Source organism: Rattus norvegicus, chromosome 10, assembly GCF_036323735.1.
Source record: "Rattus norvegicus strain BN/NHsdMcwi chromosome 10, GRCr8, whole genome shotgun sequence".
NCBI lineage: Eukaryota > Metazoa > Chordata > Mammalia > Rodentia > Muridae > Rattus > Rattus norvegicus.
This window is the reverse complement of record NC_086028.1, coordinates 72406084-72418547: the sequence shown is the minus strand read 5'-3', so window position 1 is coordinate 72418547 and position 12464 is coordinate 72406084. Positions and strand designations below refer to the sequence as shown.

The following is a 12464-nucleotide window of genomic DNA, read 5'->3' as shown; positions in this document are numbered from 1 at the left end:
AGCAGCAGCAGCCAATGACATAGAAGCTTCCACGGTCGGCCTAGGCGACGTGACACACCTTCTTTTCTCTCCGGCTTCCCCGCCCCTTCTCGCCCGCCTTCCCTTATTCATACAAGAAGCGCCTCAGTTCGGATTGGCTAGGGTGTGATGCTCTCTTGGCCAATCGTAGTCCAAGCTGTGCTTTGATCCTTTCAAGACAACGAACCCTGTAGAGACCACGTCTACGATTGGTCGCTCCTCGGCAAAGATTTAATTTTGAAATTTTCTTTATGGTGTGGAAGAGGCTCAGGCCCGAACTTCGTCTAATCCCCAGGCTCTTAGACTAGTAAGTCAACGATGATTTTTTTTCTTTGTTACCTACTCCCGTCTTCCGTTACTCAGACTGTTGATGGTTGGGTTCTTAAGTCTGAAGGAGGTGGGGTCTTGAGCTGGACAGGGAGGGAAGAAGGAGCAGAAAAGGGAAGGTTCGGGACAGGACAAGAACTCCTCTGGCATCATCTGAGCCATATTTCTATTTAACACTGCAATATATGTTTTGAAGGTAATGCCTTTTGCTCCTCAAAGGGGGCCCGCCTACTAGCGCGGTATTGGCTTCTCTGGTCTCTAGTGACGAATGCAAACTATAGGGATCTACCCAAATTTCCTATCAGAATATGTATCTAAGCAGATGCTCTCCCCCGCCATTCTTCAGCACATTTAAGTTTGTGGAGGAATATTTTATGTCAGGTAGTTTTACAACGTTCCATAATGCAAAGTTACTTCTGACATCTATTTTAAAAGTATACCCTTTTTACTGTATGTCTAGTAGTGTGCCAGGTAAGACTAAGGACCCGTGGTCACTCAGAAAAAGACATAGGAAAGGACCGCGTGGGGTCGGGGGGTGGGGAGTAAGGGGGAGCAATGCTTCACAACATAAAATGGCAGTGATCCTGTATTCAAGGTAAACCAATTGAATTGGTGATGGAAATTAAATTGACTAGAGGAGGATGTAAAAACTGTGTTTTAGAACGTTGGTGATGAAATAGCAACTGTCATTTCCGATGCTGCCTCAGTTTTAGACGTGCCCCTGGCCAAAGAACTTTCCATATAATTGATGGAGTTCTTAAAGAACCAGCAGTGTCAACTCATGCAGAGACTAATTTTCGTTCTGAGACAGGAGCTTGTGAAACAACAAACTAAAACTGAAAAAGCCCTTTTGGGGCTTCAGATCAAACTAACCTAGACCATTTTTTTTTCTTCAGATAAGGAAATATATTTAAACATAAAACATAAGTATTTTAAATACTATTAAGTGTTTCAAAATACCTGTCTTAAAACAGATCTTTCTTTTTGGGTAATTGTATAAAGCCTGTTAAAGTTACTGTAGCCGCACAGTCTATTAGAAAAAGCCATGGTCTCTGAAGACGTACAGACCTGCATTTTTATATTCTATTGTATTATAGTAGGCAGATAGCTAATCTAACCCTCGGCTTAGTTTTGTATAACACTAGGACTAAAATCTTCCCTGTCAGGGATTAAAACCTTTAAGGAGATTGAAGATTAGCAGAGGAAAAGAAGAATGTGTCCCCACTTAAGGGGTCATTTAATAAATGGTCACTCTCACTTGACATCTGCCTATCCTAGTAGATGCTCATTAAATGTTGCTGAATGACAAACCTATCTTAATATACTATAATCCACCACAGCCATTTTTCTCTATGATAGGGAAAGCAAAGGGCTAAGTACTGTTGTCACCTGGTAAACTGTTTTCTAACATGCAGAAAACCTTGGCTTGGCCCTTCAGCCCTTCATAAACCCAGTGGGACGTGTCCTATACTGCAGTCCATCAGGTAGAGGCGGAGTCATTCTCAGCTGTATAGGAAGGCTGAAGGCCTCCCTGGGATGCACAGGATCTTGTCTCACAATTACTTTTAGAAAGGAAGGAGGGTCAGCTCAGTAACAGAGCACTTGCTAGACAAACACAAAGACCTGGGTTTGGTCTCCGACTGGGGAAGAGGGGCTTGCAGGGAATAAAGAGAAATTCACTTGGCTTCATGAATAAAACCACAAAAGCAAGGTGAGGGGCCAATGTAAGCCAAAGGAAAAGATTCTGCAGAGGCATTTTAAATCTCAGTGTACATCTTCTTCCATTTGAAGTGATTTGTAGAACACTGGTTACTTTCTCTCTGGTTTTGGGGTTGGTTCGGTTTTATGAGACAGGGTCTCATATACCCAGGCTGGCCTTGAACTCATTAGGTACCTAGGGCTATCCTTAAGTCCTGATCTACCTGTCTCCACCTTCCAAGTAGTGAGTACATGTCCAGGTGTGTACACTGTACCTGGGTTTTTGGATGCTTAGATACAGGATCACTCATGTCTCTTAAGATGTTCTTTCACCCACAGTGGTCCTTCTGCCTCAAATCCCAATCCCCAATGCTGGGATTGCAGGTATCTACCACCATGCCCACAACTACAATTTATTTCTTTTTTTTTTTTCTGTCTTTATTAAATTGGGTATTTCTTATTTACATTTCAAATGTTATTTACAATTTATTTCTTAACCAAAGTTGGAGAGAAAGGAAAAACCTTGAAATTAACCTAAACCAGCCAAGACGATATATTCAGGGATATATAAAGTTTCTATAGCATAACTGAAGTTTTATACATTTTCTATATGTATCCATTATTATTTAAGGAAACATGCATTCCAGGGACTAAAGAAATGCCTCTGTGGTTAGGAACACTGGCTGCTCTTCTAGAGGACTTGGGTTCAAATCCCAGCACCCACATGGCAGCTCAGAACCATCTGTAGCTCCAGTGGATATGCAGGCCTCTTCTGGCCTCCTCAGGCACCAGGCATGCCATGGGTGTGAAGCCGGACACACAGGCAGGCAAAGCACCCTCTACATAAAATACATTTTTTTCAACTTCAAAACTTTCTCTACAGAAATCATGCCCAAGTTCAAACAGCGAAGAAGAAAGCTAAGAGCCAAAGCCAAACGATTATGTAAAACGAAAGAAGCCTCTCGGGTCCTGCCTAAGTTATTGGCACCTCCCCCTCCACCACCCACACCAGAAAGGTAAGGTGTGATGGAGAAGACAGAAACGATTAGAGCTCATCCGTGTCGGCCAGTGATAATACAGAACATGCAGTCATCTTTGAATTTCACCTCCCCGCATAAATCATTTTCATTTTATGTATGTCCCATGGGACCTTTGAACTGTGTCTATAACAAAAGTATTGCTGGGCATGGTAGTTCATGCTCTCTGTAGCCCAGGAAGAGGTTTCTCAGGTCCAGAACACAGTTCTAAGCCTAGCAGTTCAGAAGTAGAAGTAGGGGGATCAAGAGTTCAAGGTCTCAGGAGGTTGAGGCAGAATTGCTGGGAGTTCAAGACTTTCTTGGGCTACATAGCGAGTTCCAGGCCAATCTAGGCTATGAAGTAAAGCAAATTAGAAGAGGGCACAGGTCTTCACTGTGCTCAGGAGGGAATTCAGGCAGACCTCAGCTAGGCCAGCTGAGGGATGTGTACGGTGATGCCAAAGGAAATCCTGTCTAGAGTCAACAAGAAGGTGTCCTTTGCCTCCAAGCCTAAATAGTGGAGTTTGATCCCTGGAACCTACATGCTGGAGAAACAACTCCTGAGATTGCCCTCTGACCACAGCACACATGCTCTAGCGTGTGCACGCACACGTTCTCCCCACCACACACACACACACACACACCCCAGAGTATTTAAGCTGGACAACTGGTGGCGCATACCGTTAATCCTAGCATTCTTAAGGTTGAGAAGATAATCAAGAATTCAAGGTTATCCTCAACTTACACAGCTAATTCAGAACTTATGTGAACTATGTGAAACTGACTCAAAAATAACTAAGCTAAATTTTTAACCAGACATCCTGAATTTTACATAGCACAAGAGTTCAAATGAGGGCCGCAGAGATGGCTCAGTGGTTCACAGACTGCTCTTGCCTAGGGTACTCTGAGGTCCCAGCACCCATGCAGGGCATCTCATAATACCTGGAACTCCAGCTCTAGGGGATCTGATACCTTCTTCTGGGCTCCTCAAGTATCCGCAGACACACACACACACACACACACACACACACACACACACACACACACCTTTCTTTAAAAATGTGTTCAAGGGGCTGGGGATTTAACTCAGTGGTAGAGCGCTTGCCTAGCAAGCCCAAGGCCCTGGGTTCGGTCCCCAGCTCCGAAAAAAAAAAAAAAAAAAAAAATGTGTTCAAATGAAGTAAGAATCAGAAGGAGTTGTGTTCAAATCCAAAGTACATACTTTCCCTTTCGAGTTAATTTTTTTTTTTTTGAGTAATTGTAGAAACTAAGGAGAGAGGGGTGTAGAACTTGAACAGAAGCCTTAGTTCTGGTCAGGTTGGCCATCTGTTCTTAGACTCGGAAGTTGAATGTCTCATAGAAAGGAAGGCTGAGCCCCAGGAATTGGGGTACTAGCGTTCCTACTAGCATGCTTTGTGAACCCATCCTTGCAGCTTCCACCCCACTTTCTTTTGTTCTTAAGGATAGATTCTTACTTTGTTGGTTTCCTTTGAGACAGCGTCTTTCTAGCTCCAGTCTTGGCCACCCTGGAACTGTCTACTCCAGACTGACCTTGAGCTTTTAGAAATCACCCTGCTTTAACCCCTCCCATGTCTCCTCTCGGTGCCTGGCACGGACCACCTCATCAGCTTATTTTACTGTTGGTATGCCAGGGGTTAAACTCAGGGTGTCACACACAAAGAACAAAAATTAAAAATAAAGTCAGGCTTCATAGCTCACATCTATGATCCCATATCATGTTTAACAAGGTCATCATAGAACACATGAGATCCAGTCTCAAAAAATAAAAATATGTCCCTCGACGGTGATGATAGTAGTACAAGCCTTTACTTTACTCCCAGCACTCAGGAGGCAAAGGCAGATGGATCTCTGAGTTCAAGGCCAGCCTAGTCTACAAAGTGAGATCCAGGATAGCCAGGGCTCGAGTGAGCTAGCTCATAACCGTGCACAACTCTGGCTACAGAATACCTCTTACCTTCTTCCCTGGCCTCTGCAGGCACTCACACACATGACATACACTCACAGATGCAGCACACACACACATAAGTTATCTTAATCTAACAGTAAATAAATAAGGCTATGTTTAGCACACACATGTGATCCCAGCACTCAGGAAACACAGGAGAGAGGATTGGTGTAAGTACAAGGCAACCATGGTCCACACACAGTCACATCCAGGACAGTCAGAACAACATAGTGAGATCCTGTCTCAAAAAAAAAAAGAAAAAAAGAAAAAAAAGCAATGAAGTCCATCAGTCATTCAGAGCCTGGTCCTGAGTCACATTCTAAACAAGCTATTTGTGACAGGAGATACAGCTCACTGTAACAACATGTGCTTAGCAAACACCCTTAGACTCCCCTGCCCCAAAACTAATTAATTTAAAATAAAGCCTACTAATTACTTAATTAGAAGTTGTCACTCTGACCTAGGTTGTGGTTGGGGGATGGTATATTTTTGGGTTTTTGGGGATCAGAGTCACACTCTGTAGCCTTGACTGGTCTAGAACTCACAGAGATCTGCCTGATTTTATACTATGACTTGGAAGCATGGGTGTCCTTTCTTTTTTGAGACAGGCTCTTATAATATTGTTTTGACTGGCCTAGAACTCAATATGTAGAACAAGCTTGCCTTAAACTTATATCCAGCCTCCTGCCTCTGCTTTCTGAGTGTGTGCTACCATGCCCAGCCAAGACCTATGATTTTTTTTATTTGTTTTGTTTGATGTTTCTTCCACAGAGTGGTTACTTCTTCAGCAGATATTCCCCAAAGCAGAAACTGGCTAAGACCATCTTGGAACTTAAGACTCCCTAACTTCAAAGCTGCAATAAACCTTTGGACAAATAGAGCATGGTGCATATACAGTTGCTGTCAGACCCGTGTAGCCCAGGTATCGTGTTCATAAACCTGTTCTCAGCAATATAGCTTCTGTTTTTGTTCTGCCAAATTTAGTGTTTGTGTTCTTTTATGGTTCCTAGGCTTGATATACTCCTGAGGCTAGACTTAGATAAGATTCATTTGGGCGATTATACTTGTCTTTGCTTACGTAAGACATATGTGACACCACTTGCTTTATCATGCTGCTCATGAGCCTCACACTTGTTTATCTATAAATTTCAGAGTTTAGAAGTATTAAAAGATGCCATCTTCCCATCCCGAGTCTACCACAGAGAACTTCACAGCCTTAAACAACAATTATGTGTTTTGAAAAGCGAATTGTGCGAGCTCCAAGAAAACTTGAAGGTTGGTATTGCCAAACAAACAAATCCAGAGATTTCATCTAGAAAGACAATTGCAGCAGTAAAATACTCTGGGTATGAATTTGGGTAATACCTCAAATATCAGGCGAAACGAGTTCCTTTTGCAATAGAGGGAAGCAAAGCTGTCCTGGGGACATCGGAGAGATGGCTACCAGGTTAAAACTGTTCTGGGGACATTGGAGAGATGGCTACCAGGTTAAAACTGTCCTGGGGACATTGGAGAGATGGCCAACAGGTTAAAACTGTCCTGGGGACATTGGAGAGATGGCCACCAGGTTCAAACTGTCCTGGGGACATCGGAGAGATGGCCACCAGGTTCAAACTGTCCTGGGGACATTGGAGAGATGGCCACCAGGTTCAAACTGTCCTGGGGACATCGGAGAGATGGCCACCAGGTTCAAACTGTCCTGGGGACATTGGCGAGATGGCTACCAGGTTAAAATTGTCCTGGGGACATTGGAGAGATGGCTACCAGGTTAAAGCTGTCCGGGGGACATTGGAGAGATGGCTACCAGGTTAAGAGAGTGTACTGCTCTTGCTCAGGCTCAGGCTTGGCTCCTAGCATCTATCATGGAAATCTTACAAGTACTTGTAACTCCAGCTTCCAGGGATCCAGCCTCTCTGGCCTCCTCCACAGGAGTCTGTACTCATAAGTGCACACATGCACACATCCACATAACTAAAACTTAAATCGATTTTCAAATGTACATTAGGAAAAAGTAATGGTCTTGGCCACACAAACACAATGAAAGTTTAAAAAGGGATTATAAATAAAATAAAATAGAAGTATAAAAGGAATTTCACTGGGCAACACTGAACTTAATCAGATTGACCAAAGAACAAAAAAACTCTAAAAGGTTTGGGACGATAGATGCTTTCTTACATTATTGAGATGAGCATAAACTAATAGAATCTTTATGTGCTATGGTAAGGAAATGGCTCAGTGGGTAAGTACTTGCTGCTCTTGCTGAGAACCCAGGGTTAGTTCCCAGCACCCATGTTGGGTATCTCATTACTGCCTGTAACCCTAGTACCAGGGAATCAGACGCCCTCTTCTGGCCTCTGCAGGCACCTACACCCACAACGGTGCACATTCAAACAGACAGACAGACACACATACGTATGTATATATAACATAAAATGGTCATCTCACTCTTTTTTTGTATATATTTATTTATTTTATGTAACTGAGTACATGGCAGCTGTCTTCAGACACACCAGAAGAGGGCATCAGATCCCATTACAGATGGTTGTGAGTCACCATGTGGTTACTGGGAATTGAACTCAGGACCTCTGGAAAAGCAGCCGGTACTCTTAACCACTGAGCCATCTCTCCAGCCCCATGATCATCTGTTTAAAACATTTTCTGTTTTCTTCAAAGCAGGAAGTGGCTAGGGACAGGCTCAGTTGGTACAGTACTGAGTCAGCACACAGGAGGCCCTGGTACTACAGAAGCAGCCATGGTGGTAAAGACCTAGAAGGATAGCACTTAGGAGGCAAAGGCTGAAGGATTGGAAATGAAGACTGTCTTCAGCAGCATAAGGAGGCTGAGGTAGCCTGTGAAACATGAGCCCTGTCTCACAAAAAGTATTTGTAGGCCTGGAAAGATTGCTCGGCAGTTAAGAGCCCTGACTGCTCTTCCAGAGGTCCTGAGTTCAATTGCCAGAAAACACATGGTGGCTCACAACCATCTGTAATGGGATCCGATACCTCTTCTGCTGCGTGTGAAGACAGCAACAGTGCACTCATAGAAGTAAAATAAATAAGTAATTCTTTAAAGTACATGTTTTTAGCTGGGCGTACAATTTAATGGTAAAGCATTTGCCTGGCATGTGGACTCCAAGTTCAATCTCCAGTGTGAGGGAAGGGGAGTTGCAAATAATAAATACTGAAGTATGATGAGTGTGCAAATGTGTGCACATGTAACATTCATGAGCCTGGGAGTGTAGCTCAGTGGCAGACTGTTTGCCTAAAATGTCAGATGCTCAATCCTCAGCACGCAGCAATGAGCCACAAAAGAAGCCAGGACACCAAGCATCCCCGGCACGCAGTGCCAACACTTAGTTAGGTGTGGTAGGGCGTGGCAGAGGTTTGAGTTCTGAGCCACTATAAGCTAGAGAATGAGATGCTGTCTCAAAAAAAACAAAACACCACAGAATAATATACTATTGAATAAATTAAATATAGGGGCCTAGAACGAGATGTGTTAGGATTCTATAGGATGCATCATGTGTAGTTAAAGCATATAATGTGATATTTTTGAGTTGGGCACAGTGACATGTATCTATAGTTCCCATCTGCTCAGGAAGCGGAAATAAGTGAGTTACCTGAGCCTAGGAATTCGAGACCAGGCTGGCTAATTAGGAAGATCCCCATCTCAAAATAGCCAATCACCTACCTAGGTAATTAACTCAGTGGAATTATGCTTATGAGATACACACACATATGTATATACACACATATGTATGGTATCTGTGTATACCATATACCATATATATATATATATATAAAACCTTATATATAAGAACATATTATTTAATATATAATACACACTTACATATATAAAATATATGCATATTATATTAATACATGTTTTAAAAATACATATTACACAATATTTTATTATATACATATAAATTACTATACACATATATAAATACTTATATTTCCTTACATGGGAAGACCGTCTTAGAGCATGGCTCTGGTCCATTAGTACACCAGTATCCTGAAATGCACAAGGCCCTGAGTGTGCTCCTCATAACTGAAAACAAGATTGACAAAGAGCACAGCCTGGGTGTGGTTGGGATGGGTAGATGGCCAGAAGAGGGTATCAGATCTCTTGGAACGGAGTAGACAGTTGTAAGCTGCCCCATTTGCTCTGGGAACCAAACCCAGTCCTCTGCAAGAGCTGCAAGCTTGTAAGTGCCAGGCCTTCACCATTGCTCAATAAACAGTAGCCTTACTGGAGTAAATTTGTTGTTATTGTCCAGAGTCATCTATAGCCCTGTAATCCTAACACCAGCAAGGCTGAGGAAATAGTTTGTCTTGCTTTTAAGGCCAACCTGAGTTACAGTATGAAACTCTGCCTGAAAAAAGGAAAAAAGAGGAAAAAACAAAAACAAACAAAATACTGTGCATCACCCAATTAATCTATTGTCTATTTGTCAAATATGGTATCTTCCAGAGCATCTCGGAACACTCGTCTCGTTCGAGCTGTTGCCACACGTGCTGCGGGGGTGACAGACTTACAACTGTGCCTGCCTGTGCTCCAACGACCCATGGGGAATCCCAAACCGCACTTCCTCCCACACTGCCACAGCCAGCCAGCCATCCTCCCCCTCCTCCCCCTCTTCTTCCTCTTCCTCCTCCCCCTCCCCCTCTCCCTCCACCTCCACCACCCCTAGCACCTTTGCTGCTCAGAAAATCTGGTAGCACTAAAGCACTTCAGGTAAGAAAGACTAAAACCAGTGTGTCTTGGTTCGGGTGTAGCCCAGGAGTAAAGCCAAGTGGCCTTTGAAAGCTGGGCCAAAGGCTAAGTACAAACACAAAGGCTGTCTTTAGTTCTCACTCTATATCCTTATGTAACAGTGTTCAGTTTTAGTTCTGATTTTAGTTATAAGTTTTTGTTGCTTTTTGTTTTGGTTTGGTTTTTTGTTTTGTTTTTAGTTATAGTCTCATTATATTGCTGAAGTTGGTCTTGAACTGGTAAGCTCAAGCAATCCTGTTTTAGCCTTTGAGTAGGTGGCATTGTGGGCATATGTCACCATACCAATGTAATTATTCAATTTTCTTGTTCTTGTTACTTTGGTTTTTCTTTTGTTTTTTTTTTAAGATTTATTATTTATATGAGTGCACTGTCTTCAGACACACCAAAAGAGAGCATCAGATCCCATTACAGATGGTTGTGAGCCACCATGTGGTTACCGGGAATTGAACTCAAGACCTCTGGAAGAGCAGTCAGTCCTCTTAACCACTAAGCCATCTCTCCAAACCTTGTTCCTTTGTTTTATTTTAGGTTTTTGCTGTTGTTCATTTGTTCTCTGAAATATTATCTTGATATGTAACCCAGACTGGCTTTGAACTCAGTATGTAGTAGCACAGGCTAGCCTCTAACCTCTAACTTGTGATCTATTGCTTCAGCGTCTTGAGGAGCTTGGACTGTAGGACCATATATGCATACACACACATTTAAACATACTTATACATTGACACGCACACGTGCGTGTGCGTGTGCGTGTGCGTGTGCGTGTGCGTGTGCGTATGCGTGTGTGTGTGTGTGTGTGTTATATAATTTGAAAGGTTTATTCCCAAGTCCAGAACACATATCTAAGCCTAGCAATTCAAAAGTAGAAGTAGGAAGATCAAGAGTTCAAGGTCAGACTGGAGAGAAGAGCACTGGCTGCTCTCCCAGAGGTCCTGAGTTCAATTCCCAGCAACCACACGGTAGCTCACAACCATCTGTCATGGGATCCGGTACCCTCTCTGGTGTGTCTGAAGACAGCTACAGTGTACTCATATATAATAAATAAATCTTTAAAAACATAAAAGAAAGAAAGAGTTCAAGGTCATCCTTGGTTATATGATGAGATTATGGCTATATTTTGTTTTTGAATTTAGTCTCAAAACATACAAATTAAAAAGAAAATCCTGGTGTAGAGGAGCTGGGAAAATGGCTCAGCAGTTAAGAGCACTTGAGGCTCTTGCAGAGAACCAGGGTTTGGTTCCTAGCGCCCACAGCTATCTCTAACTCCAGTTCCAGGAGCTCGGACATTCTCCTGTAGTCTCCACGGGCTCCAGACATACATGTAGTACACATAATGTACATACATACTGCGCACACACTCATATACATTAAAGTATAGAAACTTTTAGTTTTAAAATTATTTTATCTTATGGAAATGGATGTTTCCCCTGATGTATGTCTGTGTACCATGCACATGCTTGGTGAGTAGAAGGTGCTGGATCCCCTGGAACTCATGTGAGTCATGGGTACCGGAAACAGAGCTCAGGTCCTCTGCAAGTGCTCCTAACTACTGAGCCATCTCTCCACTCCAAAGAAGAACAGTTTAAGTTACCCTGTCACCACCCCACACACCCACATCCACACACACCCGTCCTTCTTGCTTACTCAGCAGAATGTGATTTAGATGGGTATGGTGGTTCCTAAAGTCCCAGCATTTGGAAGCTGAGGCAAGAGGATTGCCATGAGTTAGAGGCCAGTTTCAGCTACATATGGAATACTAGGATAGGCAGGACTACATAGCAATACCCTGTCCCAAAAATAGTCATAAAGGAGAAGGAAACAATAAAATAAATAAATGACAATAGCAAGTTAACATTCAATTCTTTTTTTTAGAGATTTATTTATTTATTTTATGTGTATGAGTACACTGTCACTGTCTTCAGACACACCAGAAGAGAGCATCAGATCCCATTACAGATGGCTGTGAGCCACCATGTGGGTGCTGAGAATTGAACTCAGGACCTCTGGAAGAACAGTTGGTGTTCTTAACCACTGAGCCATCTCTCCAGCCTTAACATTCAATTCTTGAGTCTTTACAAAACAGACTTGGATTTGGATTTCACTAGATATCCTGACCCCAATTTTAATTCTAACCTCTTTATGTACTTTAAGGTTGAACCGTTAAAGAAAGATGGACCCATGCATATAACAGTTAAAGATCTACTCACTGTGAAATTAAAAAAGACACAGAATATTGACGAAAGGAGAAAGGTAAGATGTCAGTGAGCACACACGTGGCCTGCTTCCTGCAATGTTTTGTATATGTGTCATATTTGTGTGTTTGTGAAGGCATGAGTGAAGGCCAGAGGTTAATTTAGTGCATCTTCTTCTATTGCTTTCACTTTACATACTTTTTTTTTCTTTTTTCTTTTTTTTCGGAGCTCGGGACCGAACTCAGGGCCTTGCGCTGGCTAGGCAAGCGCTCTACCACTGAGCTAAATCTCCAACCCCACATACTTTATTTATTTACTTATTTACTTTGATACAGAGTGTAGCCCTGCCTATCCTGGAACTCACTCTGTAGACCAGTCTGGCCTTGAACTCACAGAAATCCACCTGCCTCTGCCTCCCACATGCTGGGATTAGAGGTCAGCATTACCATGCCCAGCATCTACAGGACTCTT

At 42.7% G+C, this 12464-nt stretch overlaps 1 protein-coding gene across 4 annotated transcripts in view; it reads left to right on the top strand.

The window, feature by feature from the left end:
* The window catches only part of Prr11 (proline rich 11), a 44517-nt gene that overhangs the window by 22096 nt on the left and 9957 nt on the right, over positions 1-12464 (top strand). For 2 of the 4 annotated variants that reach the window (XM_063269395.1, XM_039086373.2), the window contains 5 exons: positions 2927-3059; positions 5797-5947; positions 6178-6300; positions 9502-9765; positions 11953-12051. In XM_063269395.1, coding sequence (XP_063125465.1) covers positions 2932-3059; positions 5797-5947; positions 6178-6300; positions 9502-9765; positions 11953-12051 — 765 coding nt within the window. In that variant the 5' untranslated portion in view covers positions 2927-2931. Of the gene's footprint in view, positions 1-34; positions 326-2926; positions 3060-5796; positions 5948-6177; positions 6301-9501; positions 9766-11952; positions 12052-12464 lie in introns of those variants that run through there. The other 2 variants (XR_357799.5, NM_001108287.1) reach the window with 2 other exon arrangements.